At 44.9% G+C, this 20272-nt stretch overlaps 1 protein-coding gene across 3 annotated transcripts in view; it reads right to left on the bottom strand.

Annotated features, from left to right (window-relative positions):
* The window catches only part of Fam214a (family with sequence similarity 214 member A), a 74858-nt gene extending 55001 nt beyond the window's left edge, over positions 1-19857 (bottom strand). Inside the window, exons 1-2 of one of the 3 annotated variants that reach the window (XR_003734076.2) lie at positions 19672-19857; positions 18920-19036 (exon numbers count right to left, since the gene is read on the bottom strand). Coding sequence is in view for 2 of the 3 variants with exons in the window: in XM_028865194.2 (XP_028721027.1) it covers positions 18920-18935 (16 nt within the window). In the remaining variant the exon portion in view is untranslated. Of the gene's footprint in view, positions 1-18919; positions 19037-19450 lie in introns of all 3 variants that reach the window. The other 2 variants (XM_028865194.2, XM_028865187.2) reach the window with 2 other exon arrangements.
* Positions 19858-20272: the final 415 nt, after the last annotated feature.

A 20272-nucleotide genomic window follows, 5' to 3' on the forward strand; every position in this document is an offset into this window, starting at 1 on the left:
GAGATGCTACACAAGGGCTGGCTTCTGTCCTTAGGTCTCTACCTCCCCCCCTCCCCACACACCTATACACACCTACACACACACTAGTATGCACTCTATGTGGTGCAGTTCAGGAAGTTACTTTTGTTATCCTCATGCAAGGAAACTGACAGGAAAGCTCATCTTTTATAATGGTTTTTAAAACAATGTATTCATTCCAAATAGAAAATAGAAGAACGTCAAAAGCCAACTGTTTTAGATTATCTGTTTCCTGCTAGCAGAAATAGCTGCTAAGATACTTTGGATACAAGCTGTGATACTTCTTGAACAAAGAGGACCTTTCAATGTGGGTATGTTCAGTAACTACCATGCCTACGTAGAAATTAGGGAGCCACTACACAGGAGCTGCCCCCCAACTTGTTACATATCTACCTCCTCTCACTCTCAGGCAGTTCTTATCCAACTGAGAAAACTGACTTGTTACCTGCCCAGGTAACCAGAGTCAAGTGGACAAAACTAGGGTTCTGATGGAGTTCTTTTTGTGTCTTATGTTCGAGCTTAAACATAGCTATCCTTCCCAGAACCTGAGTGTGGGGGGAAACTGAGGACTGAACTGAGGGCCTTGAGTATGCTGGACAAGTGTATTACCACAGAAATACAGCCACAGTTTTCTTTCTTTTTTTTGTCTTGCTATGTAATCCTGGCTGACCTCACACTCACTGTGCAGCCAAGGTGGCCTTGAGCTTATAGTGACCCCCGGCCTCAGTCTTATAAGTGCTGGGATTACAGTTGCTCATCACATTGCAATTTTTACTTATTTAAATTGAGACAGGGTCGCAAAGTGTTGCCTACCCTGACCCTGAATTTACTGTAGCACACAGGCAGACCGTGAATGATGAGTAGCTACAATTACAGGCCTGTGCCTCCAGGCTAGACAAATGTTTCTCATATACATGCATCCATCTCTATCCATAAGGCAAATACAGCCTCACACAAGGATACATTTTTTTTTTTTTTTTTTTTTTTTAGGTTTTTCGAGACAGGGTTTCTCCATGTAGTTTTGGTGCCTGTCCTGGATCTCACTCTGTAGTCCAGGCTGGCCTTGAACTCAGAGATCTGCCTGGCTCTGCTGTGAGTGCTGGGATTAAAGGCATGTACCACCACTGCCCGGCAAGGATAAGATTTAAACACAGAATGTTCACATTGGTGTTTTCTATCTACTAACCAATACTTGACACTACAGCAGCCTATTACACACCAAAGCTGCTAACAGGCTGTAAGGGCCAAGCCAGAAGGGGAGGATAAATGCAAAACAAAAACCCAACCAACCATCTATCTTAAAAAAACACCAGTCCTGCCGGGCGTTGGTGGCGCACGCCTTTAATCCCAGCACTCGGGAGGCAGAGCCAGGCGGATCTCTGTGAGTTCAAGGCCAGCCTGGGCTACCAAGTGAGCTCCAGGAAAGGCGCAAAGCTACACAGAGAAACCCTGTCTCGAAAAACCAAAAAAAAAAAAAACAAAAAAACAAAAAAAAACAAAAAAAAACACCAGTCCTGACACAGGGAGCCTGGATGCAGCAAGACCATGAGTTGGACACAAAAGGGTCCACTGGTGCACTTTGCACTTCATGACAGAGATCACTCCCTCCATCCAGGGCAGTGAAGCAAGTGAGGAGGAACTGACCTGAGAGCCCCAGATTTAAACTTGGCCTCCAGCCAGCTTTGTGAATGAAGTGCAGCTCTGGATGCTCCAGAAGCGGCGGGTGAACCAAACAAGACACAAGTGGGAGAGCCGCAAAGCGCTCCACTATCTGCAACTTCCCACGGCGGACTTCTGAGACAGCCCAGCAGGGAAGTGCAGGCACCTTCCCACTTCCCTCGTGGGGAAGATCACTTGGGGCAGATGTCCTAGCAAAACTACCTGAGCTTATTTATTTATAAAGTTATAAAAAATGATTTCTCTAATGCCACAAACCATCCAGCCCAGTGCTTGGCTTTCAAGCAATTCAAGAATGTTAAGTCTCTTCTTGGGCAGGGAGACACAGCTCAGTAGCAGTCAGTGCTTGTCCAATGCCCTCGGATGGATTTCCAGAACCACCCAAGTATTTTAAGTTTCCTTACCTTTGGATACATGAGGTCCATGCTATAATAAAGGAATCCAGAGCCCCCTCCCAAAACACCTCTTCACATGTACACATACACACAGACAGACACAGACACAGACACACACTGACAGACACACACACAGACAGACACACAGACACACAGAGCAATACAGATAAATAACAAATGGATGAAGCTGATCTTGACTGTCAAAGGTTTCTATTCTTATTTTTTACATTGCTTAAACAGCATTACGTATAACACCTTAATAATTAAGTTGCAAGAAAGGTAACAAAATAGTTGAAATTCAACATTGTTAACAGTTATAGACATAGCTAAGTCTTTCTGAAAATTAAAAACAATAGTATGCTGTCGGGACAGTCTAGGGCTAAGTCAAGATGCCAGTCACATTCATTTCCTCTTCCATGCACACGCTGAGTTGTGTTTGCTGAGATGGTTTGAGTGGCAAAAGAGCACCTGAGATACTCGTTAAGAGCCAACAGCATTTTTGACATAAATAATAAGAAGACTCAAAGGGACCTAACTGGCATCCTCATCTGGGCACAGTCTGGGTTACGACGACCTGGATGGGCTGCAGGAGCAGAGCCTTGTTTACAAGACCCGAGATCCTGGAGAGAAGAAAATGTTCTCGCTGGTTCTTTTGGCACCGTTCATACTACATTGTTTAAAATGAGCTAGAACAGGGGTTATTTTAATCTAAGCTACCGGGCAAACACTTTGTCTAATAATATCTGCACACACATTAGTCACATATAATAAGTGTCAAGATCAGGCATAAGAATTCTTTTTAATGCCCTATAACACATGGTTAATTTCAGCATTATTACATAAAACGTGTGTCGAGGTGCACATGGATCCCCCTTTACTTCCTCACAGGTGCACTCTGGGGTTTGCTAATGACCTGTTACTGCAAAGCATGCTACTTTCAAGTCAGCTAGAACCAATAAGGACCTTTTATGCTGATAAATCGATGTTTTTCCTGAAAGCTTTTCCATGGAGCTAAGAGCCCATAATTACCTGTTCTTCTGTTCCTGAAGCAGTATTTTGAAGATTAAGAGGCCGCCTAAAGAAACTAAAGCAGTTGGTGAGTGACAACTCCAAGCCCTGTGCCTGTCACTGATGTATATACTGTCACCTTTATTAACAGGGGCTGATGTCAGTGACAGATTCAGTATGTTAAAGTCTGGAAGAACTTTAGCAAAATTCAAGTAAGGTCAACAGTTACACAGACCTCCTGAGCCTAGTGTGGCGGCACACACTTGTAATCTCAGCACTAGAAGCCTGAGACAGGAAGACAGGGCAGGCAGCCTGAGGTCAGCCTGGGTTACACAAAAAGAAACAGGGATGGAGACACAGCTTAATAGCAGAGGACCTTCCTAGCATGCACGAGGCCCTAGGCTGCACCTCCAGCACTGCACTGTGCTGCACTCAATTATTTAGTTAACTCATTTTTAAACAACCACAGAGAGCAGATACTACAATTAATGTGTTGAAAAACAACCAAGAAACCAAAACTGTCATTTAAAAAAGAAATATATTTTTTTTTTGTATGTGTGTAGTGTGGATGTGCTCAGAGGCCAGATGAAGATGCCAGATCCCCAGCAGCTGAAAATGCAGGTGCCTATGAACCTCCTGGCATAAGTACTAGGACCCAAAATCAGGTCCTCTGCAAGGACAGCAAGTGCTAGGAGCCACTAAAACATCTCTCTGGCTCCATGTTTTTTTCTCACAAATAAGGAAAAAGACATTAGCCACCACAAAGGCTGACAAGTGATTTTGGCAGCAGAGAGAATGTTGTCTCAGGGCAGCAATGCTGACTATTTATCTCTGAAATTATTTGAATATGCTTTAAAAAGGTGGGCTAATATCTTCATTTTATTTTTCAAGGTACCATATGAACATCCAAGCATAACAACACATGCTTGTAATCCTGGGACTTAGGAGGTAGAGCTAGGATGATCAGTTTAAGGCCACCTTCAGCCATGTAGGGAGTTCAAGGCCAAGCTAGGCAATGTGAGATCCTTCTAAAACACACCAAGGCTAACCAAATCAAACCCCTTACTGCATCCTGCCTACTCTGGTCTAAAGGGAGCAAAGGTACTCATTCAAGGTGCTGTTGTTGACTAAGGAAGAGATGGGCATGTGAGTGGTTTATAAACACAATATAAAGTCAATTCTGTGGCTGGAAGGAGAGACACAGCCAAAGGCTTGGAAACACTCTCTTCCCTTGGAGAAGACAGGTTAAGGAAGCAAAAAAGTGCGGTCAGTATCTGGTCTTCCTTCAGTTCCTAGAGGAGGCCAGACTCTTCCTAAATTCAGTGCCTATGTACAAGACACCTTGCCCTGGAACATTCTGCCCCCACTCCTTGTACAGCTCACTCCCTCTTGACCTCTGTTCTTTCACAGAGGTCTTAACCACGTTCTCTCTGACCTCAGCCTCTTCTGACCTGTGTACGTTTCTTTCAGAGCACCTGGAATATGTGTTCAACCTGTGTACTAAAGAGATGCTGACATTCACAGCAGCAGACAGAAGAACTACACACTGTTCAGAGTCAAGTTGTAGCTGGGACACTTCCCACAGCCTACCTCCACTGACTGCTACAACAGCCCTGTCAGGAAGGACGTCCTACAACAAATCTGAGACCATCTGAGACCAGCTTTAATAGCTGGAGAGGTTACTTCTTTTCTCCAACCTTGTCCTCCCCACCCCTTCCCTCCTTCTTCCCTCCCTCTTTCCTTTCTTTCTGTCCCAGAACTCTCTGTAGACCAGACTGGCCTTGAACTCACAGAGATCTGTCTGCTTCTGCTTCCTGAGTTCTGGATTAAAGGCGTGCGCCACCACTGCCTAGCCAAGTTCTAGTTTTCTTAACTAGAGTTTCACGTTCTCCAAAAGCCTTTCTCACTTGGGTTTCTAGAAGCTGAATGGCTCTGAGACTAATTTCAGAGTAACAAAACACTTTCAGGGGCTAAGATGCTCATAATGGAATTTAATCTGTGTCACTGTGCATATCACCTGAGGCTTTCCCTCTGATCTGAGACATTCAGAGTGCCTGGTAGACACCTGCACTCTACAACCCAAGTTATCAGAAAGGCACAGGTCAAGGTTAGATGAGAAGCTAGAGCACACTACACTCCAGGACCAGGGAGTATTCACTCTGCATAGTCATTACTAAGATGAAAACACACTTTCTCAACAGTCTGTCTAGATCCTTCCCAGGTTCTAAGTAGACATGTCTAGAGAAACAACGTTTAAGAAAGGAGTTATGAATGAAGGGACAATGAACCTAGAGGGACCCCCTGAAGTCATCTCATCTAACCATCAGATGAAGAGGATCCTGGGTAAAGAAGGGGGTGACTATTGGCACAGACAGCGAGAGAACTAAGACCCAGGACCTTTCTGCTTCCTGCTTTTCCTACCCTAACAAGCCTCCTCTGCTGGCCACCAGCTTTCCTTCCTTCAAGCTTTGTTGTGAGACGATTTCTGTGGTTGGGGAAGGAAAGCGCCTATCCTCTCAACACAGTCGGGGAAGCTTACCTGTGTTGTAGGGACGGCCATGCTCAGGGCTCCCAGGGCATCTAACTCCACAGAATTTATCTGAGCTTCTGCAAACGACTGTCTAGACTGGGAAAAGGAACCTCTCCTCTTCCCACCTTACCATCTGTGTTTTTCCTCACATGTCAGAACCTGTGGCTGAATAACAGTGCAGCTTACTGCTTCGACACGAGTATCATAAGATAGCAGACACACGATTATTAGTACTGTGCTCCACACTAGTAGTTCAAGAACTTTCAGAATAGAGAATACTAACCCTTCGTGTTCATAAACAACGAATGAAGGCAAGGGGTAGAACAAACAAAGGAGAGAAAGAATTTATCCAAGAGCAGAGGTTAGTGCTGAGTAATTTCATAAGTGCAGGTCACAATTCTGCGATCTAAAACATGATTTCAAGACTGTCAAATAGTAGTATCTCTAGGCTTGCTTATGGCTAAATTAAAGAAATGAAATTCAATGATTCTTCTAAAAAGTCTTCTGTAGTAGCCAGGTGTTGGTGGCACACACCTTTAATCCCAGCACTCGAGAGGCAGAGACAGGCGGATCTCTGTGAGTTCAAGGCCAGCATAGACTACAGAGGGAGATCCAGGACAGGCACCAAACTACACAGAGAAACCCTGTCTTGAAAAACAAAAACAACAAAAAAGTTTTTTGTAGTCATCCCAAAGTACTTACTAGTTAGTGCCCACTGCCAAATAGATTAAGCCCAAAGTCCTTAGCTTGACATTCAAAAATACAATCTCTTCTATTCCTAAATTAGCCCTCAGTCCAAGATTCTGCCTTCTACCTTGTCTTAGTTAAGGTTTCTATTGCTGTGAAGAGACATCATGACCACAGCATCTCTTATAAAGGAAAGCATTTAATTGGGGCTGGCTTACAGTTTCAGAGGTTCAGTTCTTTATCATCATGGTGGCAGGCAAGCAGATGTGCTGGAGAGGTAACTTCGAGTTCTACATCCCATCAGCCAGCAGGCAGCAGGAAGAGAGGCACTGGGCTGGGCTTGAGCACTGGAAACTTCAAAGTCCACCCCTAGTAACACACTTCCTCCAACAAGGCCACACCTACTCCAATGAGGCCACAAATCCCCATCCTTTCAAAGAGTGCCACTCCCTATGAGCCTATGGGGACCATTTTCATTCAAACCACCACACACCTCCACACTACAGCTCTCTCCTTATAGTGCCCTGAGCCATCTCAACCCATAATTGAAAGAAAAAAAAAAGTCTGTCTATGTCTATGCAAATATGTGTCTTCAAGGCTCAACACAGCTGCTGTGTCTTCCTAAAGACCATCCATACCTCTAAATCCTTCTTCCTGGCTGCAATCAAACACCCCAAAGCACTCTGACAGAGACACTTTCTGACACTCACCCAGCTATCAGCTCATTTCAGAAGACTGTGGCAAGATAGACATTATACAGTCAGAGCTGCAGATGCTCCCCGATGTAACCATAACTTTCCTTAGCAAGGCCTCAAAAAACTGAAGGGATTCCTAATCATTTGGGATTTTACAGATGAAGTAGCTAGTTAACATTAAACCAATGCCACAAAAATCCAAATTTTGAATTCCACAGTCAAGGAAGGCTGAGTTTGTCGTGTGTGTGTGTGTGTGTGTGTGTGTGTGTGTGTGTGTGTGTGTGTGTGTTTCTTTATTATGACCTTGAGGGGACTTCTCTGAGACCCCAGCGGTTGGGTACTCTTTGCACATGCTCCTACACTCAGGCACAGCTGTTATCAGACCACTTACTGTACTGGCCTTGATGCTTCTGGCCCTTTCTCCAGTAGATTCCTATTGCCTTGACCTCATCATCTGTGTGGCTGGAGAACACACGGGTGACATATAAGCATAAATGCTTAGACACTGAATAGCTCCGGTGCCAGCTGTGGTGGTGAGCCTGTGATGCCAACACTCTGGAGGTGGAAGCAGTATGATAATGCTGAATTCAAGGTCTGCCTAGGCTACACAGTAAGTTCAAGGCCAGCTTGGGCTATATGCTGAGACCCTGCTTTAAGAAAAAGCAAACAGCCGGGGGGGGGGGGGGGGGGTAGGGGGGGGGGGGTGGTGGTGGTGGTGGCGGCGGCGGCGGCGGCGGCGGCAGCGGACGCCTTTAATTCCAGCACTCAGGAGGCAGAGCCAGGCGGATCTCTGTGAGTTCGAGGCCAGCCTGGGCTACCAAGTGAGCTCCAGGAAAGGCGCAAAACTACGCAGAGAAACCCTGTCTCGAAAAAACCAAAAAAAAAAAAAAAAAAAAAGCAAACAAAAAGAATAACTCCCTGATTATTTTAATTTTTGGTACATATATAGTTCTTCTTTATCATATAATTTCATTTAATCCACAAATAACCTTATAGAAATAAATATTCCCATTTAAAAGAGAAAAAAAGAACCCAACACCAAAGTATTTTATTTTACACTACAAAGCTAACAAATCACAAAATGATGCAAAGAAATTCCCATTAATGACCAGTTCTGTGCCCCTCTCCCCACAAAAGGTTTTAACTGACATTGGCTATTACTCACAGCACCACAAAACAAGACTGAATTCTGGGCTTAAAGAAGGAGAGGAGCCTGGTCCAAGTCCTTTGGAATCCTAGGTAATGCTGTCAGCCATTAACAGATCATCATTCTGTGTTTTCCACCAAGTTCCTAATGCCCACCACTGCCCCAACCTCTCTGCCTTAGTGTTACTCTAGACTGATCACCACCACCCAGAAACAGCTGGATGTGCCCCAAGTTACCCTGCTTCCCCTTCCCTGTGGCATCTGCCCTAACACTGCAGTCCAATGCCAGTCTCCACTTCTAGCACACCCAATGTTAATGAGGATGAAAGGTCTGTTGACCTCTGCGCCTGTTAAAACTAGTATTTATAACAGAGTTCTGAAATACTCAGTTCTTCAGAACAGCCGAGGGAAAAACAAAAACCAGAGCTAGCCCTAAATCCCTTCCTGTATCATGCGTGGGCTAGGTCTTGAAACCCATGAGCCAAGTGAGCTAACCATACCCCTGCCTGTGTGAAGCATATGGCTCCTGCCATTGCCAAATTCTCAGTTCACTTTCCAAAAGGCTTCAGGTAGACAGTGTTAGAGCAAAAAGAACTGTTACTCACACAATGTAACTGTCTAGAGGTCATTTTGGCCTGGCAAATATTGGTATTAGAATATTACATTTATTTATTCTCTATGTACCACGTGAGTGCATGGAAGTTAAAGAAAGCTGAGTCATCACGTGGGTGCCAAGGATTGAACCTGGGTCCTCTGCAAGAGCAGCAAATGCTCTTGACCACTGGATCATCTCTCCAGCCAGCCCCTGAAGTTAGCATTTCAGTCCAGATTTGATCATGAAGTTTCAGGTCCTTCACTCTTGTTACATTAGATCACACAGCTGAGGGGGCCCAACTGGCCTGACTACAGGATTGCCACAGTTTAATACTCCTGGGAAAGCATCTAACCAGGCTGCAATTCTGAAGGTGAGGCGAAGGGCAAGTCCTAGCTAGGCTATGAAGATAGTTCAAGGCCAGTCCAAGTGGCCAAATAAGACACTGTCTCAAACCTTAAAAATAAAGTATAATTAAATATGCATTTACTAGTCTAAATGACTCTATACTTGGTGTAACTTAAGTCAGAGAACAAGAAGTAATTCATTTTTTAAAATGTGTGAATTGCTATTAGGAGAGTAGCCCCAACTGTGAAGCACCTGACTGCCCTTGGGAATACTTCTGCTACTTACAAAGGATCCAGCCCTCAGGGTAAACCAGGAGTGTTATTATAGCATTCCACGGCTTACAAAGTCCTTTGTCCCATCATTTCACCTGAGCTCAGAAACAATACTGAGCCAAGCACATTTTCCAGATGAGAAAACAGGTTTGGGACTTGACCCGAGTCACAAAACCCAGTAAGTGACAGGATAGCCCCTATCTCAACTCTAAATCCTTCAAGTCTTTCCCCTGCTCTTCTATCTACTCCCCTGCCTTCCTGTGCTTAGAAACAGGAAGTTCACCTATTTACTCCCCCCCCCGCGCCCCCCCCCCCCCCCCCCCCCGTGAAACAACAACAGGAAGAAACTGAGCATGGGATGGTGATCAGAGCTTCCTCTACATATTTGTTTGTGGATCACTTGCTAATCAGATAACCGGGAGATCAACTTGGCTCTATAGCATACACACACACACACACACACACACACACACACACACACACACTTTTCAATAGGAAGCTCCTGGGCTGGTAATGTAGCCCATTGGTAGCAGAGGGCTTGGCTAACTAGCACGCAAGAAGCCCTGGGTCTGATCCCTAGCACTGCCTGAAACTGCATGGTGGCCACATCCTGTATTCCCAGACCTGGAGAGGGACATGATACCCTTTCCCGCAATCCTGGGATGGAGAAATGTTTTTAATGAGTTTAAAAAAAATCAGGTATAAAGTTGTGATAATAGCCTCAGAGTTATAACTCAAACAAACACCTAGAACAGAAGACTATCAGTTGGTGTCAACAATAACTACCTTCTCTTGCTCCCATTTCTTCCACACTGATGTGTACTAGCCATTCACTCATTGGTCAGTTCATTTGACAAATGTATATTAAGTACAGGTTATGCACCCACAATACACCTTCCCTCTGCAAAACTGATTGGTCAGGGAATGTAGCTATGGCTTCATGTGTCAACAGACAGCAAACAAGGAAAAAGATAACTAGTTACAAAGTTTGGTAAATGCTACCAAAGGAACACAGAATGCTGACACAGAATAGCAAGAGACATCTAGTTTAATAGACATAACAACAGTAACTAACAGTTAATGTGAGTTGGGAACATTAGGGTAGTCAGGGGGGAAAAAAAAAACCTCTCTGAAAAAAATGGCATTCCCTCCTAGAAGAGAAACACAAGGAGCACCATGGGATGCTGGAGAGAAGGGCTTTTTCGATAAAAGGAAAAATGTATCTAAGACCCCAAGTGATAATCAAAATCCAAAAAGGTGGCCAGTGGCACTGGGTATAAACAAAGGGAAGACATGAACAAAGCTTATTTTATTTTATCTGGTGAGGAAGCTCCCTCAGATTTCTACCTGGAGTTCAGGTGTCACATGTGGCTCTGGTTAAGAACTGCATGCACTCTTTGCCAGGCAGGCCAACAGGAACCTCAGACATAATCATGGAACTCTCTGGTTTTATTGTTTGTTTTTGTTCCTTTGGATATAATACCTCCCTCTTCAGTCCAGACTGGTCTGGAACTCATTCTGTAGCCCCAGGCTGGCCTTGAACTTGTGACAATTCTCCAGCCTCAGCCTCCTCAGTACTGGGAGATGTTTGACTTGGCATACTCGTGTCTACTCTGCATTTTCCCCCATCTAAGCAAGGACAGAATCACCTGCAAAGAAAGACTGTACCTTGTGTGATGGAAAAGCCCCACAAACGAACAGTAGTATCAGGACAACATATCATGAATGTAATAAATCAATACAATTAATGTAATTAATGAATATCATAAATATAGTTATTGAATGAAGAAAAAAAGAAAGGCAGAGTAAGTGACTCTAAGTTTAGTGTTCTCACTTTAAAAAGAAGGAAGGAAGACACCGCCATGGTCGGATGTAAAGATGAGAGGGACTAAAGAATAAACAAAGCCAGGTGTGGTGCAAACCTGTGATCCTGACACTCCAGAAACTGAGGCAGGAGGATTGTTCTAAGCTTGAGCCCAGTCTGAGATACATAGTAATACTCTGTCTTAAGAAACAAACAACAAGAACAAGAAGAAGAAATATAAATAATGGTATTTGGTTAAACAACTAAAATTCTCCTGGGCTTCTTTACATAAGATGCTCAAAACACACTGATTCATCACTGTTTACAGATAAATGAAATTTTAAATTATTCACTGTACATATACATTAGCTTTTCAAGTCTACCCTCAGATGATTTTTTTTTTCCTCATTGGACAGAGAAATGACAGTGTTCAGTCCACTAAATCACCTCCCTTTCACTGGATGACAAGAAAAACACAGGGTACCTCTCTGTCCACCCCTTTATTCCAGCAATTATCTGACAGCGCCTGATGTGTCGCGGCTCATCAGCATAAGTGCCTGACAGACTGGCGGGGTGGCCGGCTCTCAGCTCAGATCACCTCCACTCTGAAGCAGGAGCTCAATCAGCCCCTTTGTTCCGCTCTCCTAGCTTTCTCAAAATGCCTGGCTTCGTCCTTCGAAAATGTCCCAGAGCAACAACAGCAGTTCACATTAGCATGCTCCCTAAGTGGCAGCTGCTGTTCTGAGCACATTATGTATGTTAACTTACTGAATTTTCAGGGTAACTCTAAACCAAGGTACTATTTATTAAAAAGCCCATTGTAAAGACACGGGAGCCAAGAGGCAGGCAGCATCCAGAGTCACGAAGCTCAGAGATAACTTGCTGGTTTCCCCAGCATCTACATTTTTTTGTTTGTTGTGGTGTGCATGGGGGGGGGGATGTGTCTGTTCCCTCCCTTCACCATGTGGGTCTTAGGGATGAAACTCTGGCTGTCAGGCTTGAAAGCAGACTCCCTCAAGCCTGTTTCCCCCACCAATTAAGTTAAATCTTACAACACTTTATGTAAATTACTGTTACCAGAGAGGCTAGGAACACATACCTGAACTCACTTTGAACTCGGGCTCACCTTTTTTACTATCTGGATACCTTATGTAAGAAACTAAAACTCTGACCAGGCAGTGGTGGCACACGCCTTTAATCCCAGCATTTGGGAGGCAAAGGCAGGCAGATCTCTGTGAGTTTGAGGACAGCCAAGACTATACAGAGAATCTGTCTAAAAAAAAAGAGACCAAATTCTCTGTGACTTAGTTTCCTTTCTCTACACAACAAAGGTGCTAAGAGATACATCCATGAGTAACTGTGCAGATGAAATGAGTTACACCTGGAAAGAACACGGAACATGGTCTCTGCATGGAAGGCCCGAGTATCAGCTGTTATTAACACCACTACTGCCTTCCTCCGGGAATTCAGCCAAAGACTGCAGTTAACATAGCCAGCATTTCTTCTCTTCCGGCATCTGTCATTCCTGCTGTTTGATTTACACAGGCCAACAATGGACCTTTCGCACCACAAGAGGAATGCACCTGAGTCCCCTGCCACACTGTCTAGACCTAACCATGTCTTCCTTCTATTTCAGCTATCTGCAGAGCACCACTGGAAGAGAACAGGACTGCTTGTGTCTACAGAAGCAGGTCCAAAGCCATGGCAGTCCAAAGACTAATGACAAAGTTTGTAAGATAATAACAAAAGGGAGAGAGACAGAGCATATTCCTCCCATTTTAACTTAAAAAAAATCAAATTGTTTGAAGTTTTGTTTGTAGATCAAATTTTGCACTTATTTAAGCATCAGACATGATCTGCAAAACGTTTATGACTTGAAACACAGTCTGTTTAAGTAACTGATTTGTTGATACTTAAAGTTTGTCTTACTTTTTAATAAGTTTCTGTGAACCAAAATAGCACTTAAAATAGACAAAATTAATGTATTTCATAACATGTGGGAATATGCTTTAATTACTTCCACACAAAGATCATGTTTGAAAGACTTCCCATGAGACACTGGACACTCCATATTTGCATAACTGGGGCCAAGTTGTACATCCCTGAGTCCAAGGCAGAGCAGCTTACCCTCTGTAGCTAACCAGCTGGGCTCAGCAGGTAACACCAGTTAAAAACCTATAATCCAGAAAAACTTATTCTAACCACAGTACTCCTCAGACAGATATTAAGGTAGTTCTAACAGCAGGTGATGGCATAAAGAAATAAACTACACACTTACGTCATGTGTCTCTTTGTAGGTTGGATGTTTTCCCAGACAGCTACATATTAAAAGGCTACAGGCTGGCGGAGGTGTCGCCTTTAATCCTAGCACTCAGGAGGCAGAGGCAGGCAGATTTCTGTGAGTTCCAGGCCAGCCTGGTCTACAGAGCAAATTCCAGGACAGCCAGGACTGCTTCACAGAGAAATCTGAAAAACCAAAACCAAACCAAACCAAACCACAAAACAAAGGGCTCCCGACTGCACACTGACTCTTACCTCTGCTGAGCATAGTCTGTAACTGACCAACATGTGAGCACCGACAGTAAAAGTCGGGTACTGAGTTCCTACCATGTGTCAACGACTCTCAGAGTTCATATGTGAGAAGACGGAAGCGGATGTGAGGAAGAACACGCAGCAATGAGAAAGAAGACTCTGACTCCAGAATGCACGCTAAGAATTAACATTAAGGACCTATGTTGCCATTGGTACCCAAGTATGTTATAAACTGTTTGGAACTTGAAAAATGTTTTTTGCCTACTTGTTCTATACTATTTTGTTTGTCTTCTGACAAATAAAGCTTGCCTGAAGATCAGAGGGCAAAGCTAGCCACTAGTTAACCACAGAGGCCAGGCAGTGTTGGCACACACCTTTAATCCCAGCACTCAGGATGTAGAGACAGGAATATAAGGCAGGAGGAGACAGGAGCTCCCCCACCCCAATTCAGTCTGAGGATTCATAGAGACTAATTAAGATCATGCTTCACCTACTAGTAAAACACTGCTGTACAAAGATAGTGGAATGTAGCTATGTGCTACACAGTAACATGTTAACTGAGTATATAAACAAAACCTCCAGCTTCAACTAACTTAACAGGCAGAGTTGACTACATCTACCTACCATATAAGGTACCTACACATGCATACACTCAACACCAGCAGATAATGTGCATGTTCTGGTTGCCTGAACATTTCTGTTTTACTACTTGAGATACATAATTTACAAAAACCTAGAAGAATCTGGTCTTTTGCTACTAAATCCATTTGTGCCACTCTCTCCATTAAAATAAACCAAGGAACCATGCATTCAAAAACTACTACTGTGAAAAGCAAATTGAATGCTTTGGAACAAGTCAGCCAGTCTATCTATCCATCCATCCACCCACCCACCCATCTATCCATCCTCCATCCATAAATATATCCATCATCCACCTGCCATCTATCTATCCATCCATCATCCATTCACTCATCCATGCATCCATCTTTCCACAGAGCAAGCCAGCATATGCACACTGGGGATTGAACCCTGAGCCTTGTAAGTGTATTAACTGTACCACTGAGCTATATACCTCAAACCCCCAAAATACACTTTTGATGAACATAAACTCCCCCTCTCCCTAAAACAAACTTATGATTTATGTACATACAAAAGAACTATAAAATTGTTTGTAAAAATTAGGAATAATTAAAAATGTGAGTTTCCCACCTTAGACTGCTCTGCATAGTCTTCTTCCACTTTATAGAAGTCAGAGCTAGAGATCTTACCTGTGTCCTGGTTTGGTTTACATAGGAAATATTACACCCAACTCTAAAAGAAGACCCATTTCACTCTCCAAAGGTTCACAGATATAGGGTATAGCTCAAGGGTACTGAGTGTACAGGCCCTGGGTTTAATTCCTAGTACCAAAAAGAAAAAATGAAGGCTGAGGACATGGCTCAGTGGTTAAGAGCACAGACTGCTCTTGCAGAGGACCCAGGTTCATATCCTAGCTCTTACATGGTAGCTCAAAACTGTGTGTAGCTGGGCAGTGGTGGTACACTGGGGAGGCAGAGGCAGGCAGATCTCTGTGAGTTCGGGGCCAGCCTGGTTTACAAAGCGAGTTTGAGGCCAGCCAGGTCTATACACAGAGAAACACTGTCTCAAAAAAAAACAAAACCCAAAACAAACAAACAAACAAACAAAAAAGCCAACTGTGAGTCCAGTTCCAGGGAATCTGATATCCTCTTCTGGCCTCTGCGGAATAGCAGGGACACACATGATGCACAAACATACATGTAAGCAAAACACCCATACACATAAATTTTTTTAAAGAAAAAGAAAACAGGAAAGGAAGAAGAAAAAAACAGAGGATATGAAATGAAAAGCACTGTGATTTTTCTGTGATTCCCACTGAACTGTTTTTATCAGCTAACCAAATGCCACACCCAGTCATAGAGTAAGGGCCTCCCAGTGCAGTTACTTACAGACATCCTAGCAAGTCCCAGGGCAGTGTGGGCTACACAGTGAGCACTTGTCTCAAAATGAGGGTGGACACAGCTGTACCCTACTAAGCAAATAGTTTCACGTCTCTACATTAAAACAGTCACTTTTCTAGTTCTTGCATGCCTGTCTGAGAACCTCTTATTCACCTTCATTTTACAGAGATCCTGGCATCAAGTAGGATCATCTAGTTCTCCAGGACACAGACTAAAAGCAGAAAAACTAAAGGAACAAGAATAAGTATATTAGCATCAGAGACCGCTAATACAGGGGGCCATAAAACCAGGTATGAACAAACAGGTAAGAAACAGCGGCGTGGCTGAAGTTAAGAGACACCAAGAAAATACCACAGACTTACCTAGCTTCTCTAGAGCTGCCGTGGCACACAGCTGCAATTTTCAGCAGCTCCCCTTATCATCAACTAAGGTTGAATTATACTGACTGTATTCACCCTTTTTCCTTCTCTCTCTCTCTGGGGGTGGGGTGGGGAGCAGGTGGAGAAGAGGGTCCCCTGGAATTGGAGTGACTGGTAGCTGTGAACCACCACGTAGGTACTGGAACCTGAACTCACTTTGGGAGAGCAGCAAGCGTTCTTAACTGCTGAGCCATCTCTCCAGTCCCTCTTGGTGTTTGCTAAAGTAAAGGCCAGTACTAGGGTGGTAGAGGCAGGAGAGGTAGGCATTCGATGTCAGCCGCAGTGACAGAGGAAGCCGAAGGCTAGCGTGGGCTAAAGGAGACCATACAAGAGCCCATTGCACACAATAATGAAAAGATCTATGAAAAACTTGCTTTAGTGTTTCTGTAGCAGTTTGTTAAGTAAGACTTTGTAATTACTCTGAATCTTGTTTTTTGGGGTTTTTTTTTTTTTTTTTGTAATTCATGAACCAGACAATTCATGGTTTGGTTTTTTTGGTCTGTTTGTTAGATTTTGGTGTTTTGAGACAGGGATTCTCTGTGTAGTCCTGGCTGTCCTGGAACTTGATCTGTAAACCAGGCTGGCGTTGAACTCAAGAGATCCACCTGCCTCTTCCTCCCAAATGCTGGGATTAAAGGCGTTCACCACCACCTCCCAGTGACAGTTCATGTTTTTCTAGAATAAAATCACAACACTGGATTTGGGATTACTTCACTTTTTTTTTTTTTTTTTTTTTTTTTTTAACCTGAGAATGATAAAGGGATCAATAACTGTCAAGGGAAAGAAACTCACTCTCACTTCTCTGGGAATCTTGGTAAGTGGATTTCTTTTCCGTATCAACTTGTATCAGTACCTAAGTAAACCTTTTATTGTTTAGTTACAGTTTTACCTAAGACAAAACAAGCTTTATAAAGTTGCTGTTGTCAATGCTGTTGTTGGACTGCAGTGGCTTTAAAGCAACTTTTTAACAAGAATCCAAGACAAACAGTGACTTTGATTTTATTTGCTTGTTTATTCTGAGATGCAGCTTCTGACCTTGGTACCAGTTTTTCCACAGTCACTGATGTAATCTAAAAATCTAAACTTAGCACGGGACACAGGCAACCCTCTCAGCAGCAATGCACCCGATAGACATGTCTACAGACAGAACTATAAACTTAGCTGAATTACAGTAAAACACTCAAAAACTAATTTAGAGCATGAACTTAAATATAGCTGTCTCCCACTTCTTCCTAGTATATTTTAAAAGACATTATGACCAGAACACATATTTTAAAGTAGACAATTTGTATTTCTAATCATTTTGAAAAATATATATATAGGAAAAAGTAATCGTTTTCATGCACGGGTTCTTGAAAATCCACTTCTGGAGGATATATTACTTTTTCCAGTCCTGAGATCTCAGATTTGAATGAGTGCTGTATTTTTAGTCCTTCCTCCCAAACACGATAATACCTACTGCACAATTTCTTGGACTCAACTCACACCTGGCTAAGAAGCTCACTCCTATCCACTAATACTTTATCAAACACTCCTCAGAGCTGTCCTTATCCTTAATCAGAAGGCTAATAAGCAACTTTTTAAGTCTTTGAAAAGAAAAACGAGGCTGGTGTGGTGTTGTGGGGCTGTAATCTTGGCACTTAAGAGACTGAGGCAGGAGAGGCTAGGCCAGCCTGGGGTACATCGTGATACTCTTTTTCTTTTTAAGATATGTTTTATTATGTTAAAAATGTTCACTTACTGGGCCTGTATGTGCACTGTGTGCAAATGTGCATGGGTTGAGGTCAGAGGATAACTTTCAGGTTGGTTCTCTGGTTCTCTCCTTCACCTTGTAGGTTCCAGGGTTTGAACTCAGATCATCAGGCATGGTGGCACCTTGACCCACCGAGCCATCTCCTGGGCTTGTGACACCCTTTGTTTGTTTTTCATTCAAAAAATGGGGTGAGGGTGGAGCAAGGTATACACATTATTTTCTAAGTCTTGAAAAATGTAGGTTTAGAGCCAGGCAGTGGTGACTTTAACTCCAGCACTCAGGAGGCAGAGGCAGGTGGATCCCTTGAGTTCCTGGGTTCCAGGCTAGCCTGGTCTACAGAGTAAGTTCCAGGACAGCCAGGGCTATACAGAGAAACCCTGTCCTGAAAATTCAAAAATAACAACAACAATAACACAGGTTTAGAATGGAAAAATTGGGCCCTTCATTGTCCATATGAGAGACAGAAGCTGGGGTACTCTAAAAACAATTGGAATTCACTTAGAGCACAAAAATGAAGGGCCACAGTGGTGCATGCCTGTAATGCTAACACTGTGAGTTCTGGGCCAGCCTGGGTTACAAGGTGAGATCTGTGTCAGCCTAGACAACTTGGCAAACCTTATCTAAAAATCTCACCCCCCTCCCAAAAAAAAAAAAAAAACAGCTCGTGAAACAGAAATGATTACAAAATAATACTCTTTATCAAGTTCAAACTCGAGTTTCAAAAGTTGGGAAACTTTTCTAAAGTTGGATTGACTTTACCAAAAAAATGAGTAATCGCAACTAAAAAGGATACTAAGTCTGTGGCCGCTCACAAATGCTACTCTTCCCTTGACCCTACATTCTGCCACAGACCAAACACTCTCTAAGGGACAGGTCCTTCCCATCTGACTTCAACCACCTACTCCATAAGCCCATCTCTTCCTGAGCAGCTGGTATCTTCACAGAAACTGTCCGTCATGTCTGACACTGGAATAGTTGATCCTGCGGAAAATTAGGTTAACGCCTCTAAAAGGAGACAGAGAAACAAAACACAACTCAGGGCCCTACTTAAATAAATCATTTACCTCGGTCCGGCTTCATTTTCGCATCCAATTTCCACCCAAAGCGCTGTAAAACACAGGTGTGGGTTCTTCCAACCGGCACACCGCTGACTCAACGCCTTCGGCTTCGTTTTCCAAACGCTAAGAGATCAAAATAAAAAAAAAAAAAAGGAAACAATCGGGTCTTGTTTTAACCCCCGGATCTTGCAAGAAAACTACTAAGTTAGGCCTCTTCCTGGTGCAGACTGCAGTGACAGAACCCTGGGCAGGTCTGAAGGAAAAAAAAACTAAAGTCTGTGTACCGCCTCCCCCGGCGTCCTCGGGCCTAGCACCCCTGTTCCCCGCCCCTGCGCTCTCCAGGCCAAGGTGTCCTCCTCTGACACAGCGTCTCGGAAGCCCAAGCAGGATCTATTTATGCCCTGGAGGTACAGGCAAGGAGGAGGAAGAGTCGGGCTACAGGAGCTAAGGCAGCCCTCGGTCAAGTATCCTCTGGGCACCGAGGCACCTCCGCGGGGGCCGGGGCGCAGCAGCCCCCGCAGCGCCCCCGGGCCTCACCTGCGGGGTCTCCCCTCCGGCTAGCCTCGCCGAGGCCTCGGGAGCCGGGTTCCCGCCGGAGCCGGTCAGCAGCAGAGCCCGGGCATGTCCTCAGGCGCGCCGCCCCACGCGTGGCGCTGCCCACCCGGGAGCGGCTCCCATGGCCCGCCCGCTCGCAGCCCTCCGGGGACCCCCTCGCTCCTCCTCCCGGCACTGCTCTCCGCGGCCGCCCGGCCGCTCACATCACACTCCGTGCCGGATCCGGGCCACGCCTCCCCGAGCGCAGCGCGCAGCGACCCCGCGGCCGCCGCCGAGACGCCGAGACGCCGAGACGCCGCCGCGCCCCGCGCATCCACCGGCCCCGCTGCCTGCCCGCCTCGCTCGCTCGCTCTCCACTCTTTCTCTCACTGTTTGCCCTGTCAAAACACTACCCGGGTCACGTGTCCCAACAACAGCCAACCCACTCTCGTCACTTCCTCCGCCGAGGCTGCGCGCGCCGGTTGCTATGGCAACGCCGCCGCCGCTGCCGCGCGCCCCGGAGCTGGAGTTTGGGGGGGACCGCTCTTCCCGGGGGAGGGGGGGTGCCTCAGAGGACGCGGGACCCACAGGGGCCACCTGCACTGCGCACCCAAGCAGCCACGGAACCGCGCCCCGAGTGCACCAGGGTCACCTGGGAGATGTCACCCCAGGGCTTACCCCAGACGGGAAGATAATTATAGTGTCTCCTCCTCCACAGGGATGCTGGCCTGGCGCAGAAGAGCTGGAATCCAGCCCTCAATGCATGCTATTCCCCCCATGGAGCCCGTGTTTGATGTGGCCGGGAAAGGAAAATGGGGGCCATAC

Source organism: Peromyscus leucopus, chromosome 14, assembly GCF_004664715.2.
Source record: "Peromyscus leucopus breed LL Stock chromosome 14, UCI_PerLeu_2.1, whole genome shotgun sequence".
In the NCBI taxonomy this organism is placed as follows: domain Eukaryota; kingdom Metazoa; phylum Chordata; class Mammalia; order Rodentia; family Cricetidae; genus Peromyscus; species Peromyscus leucopus.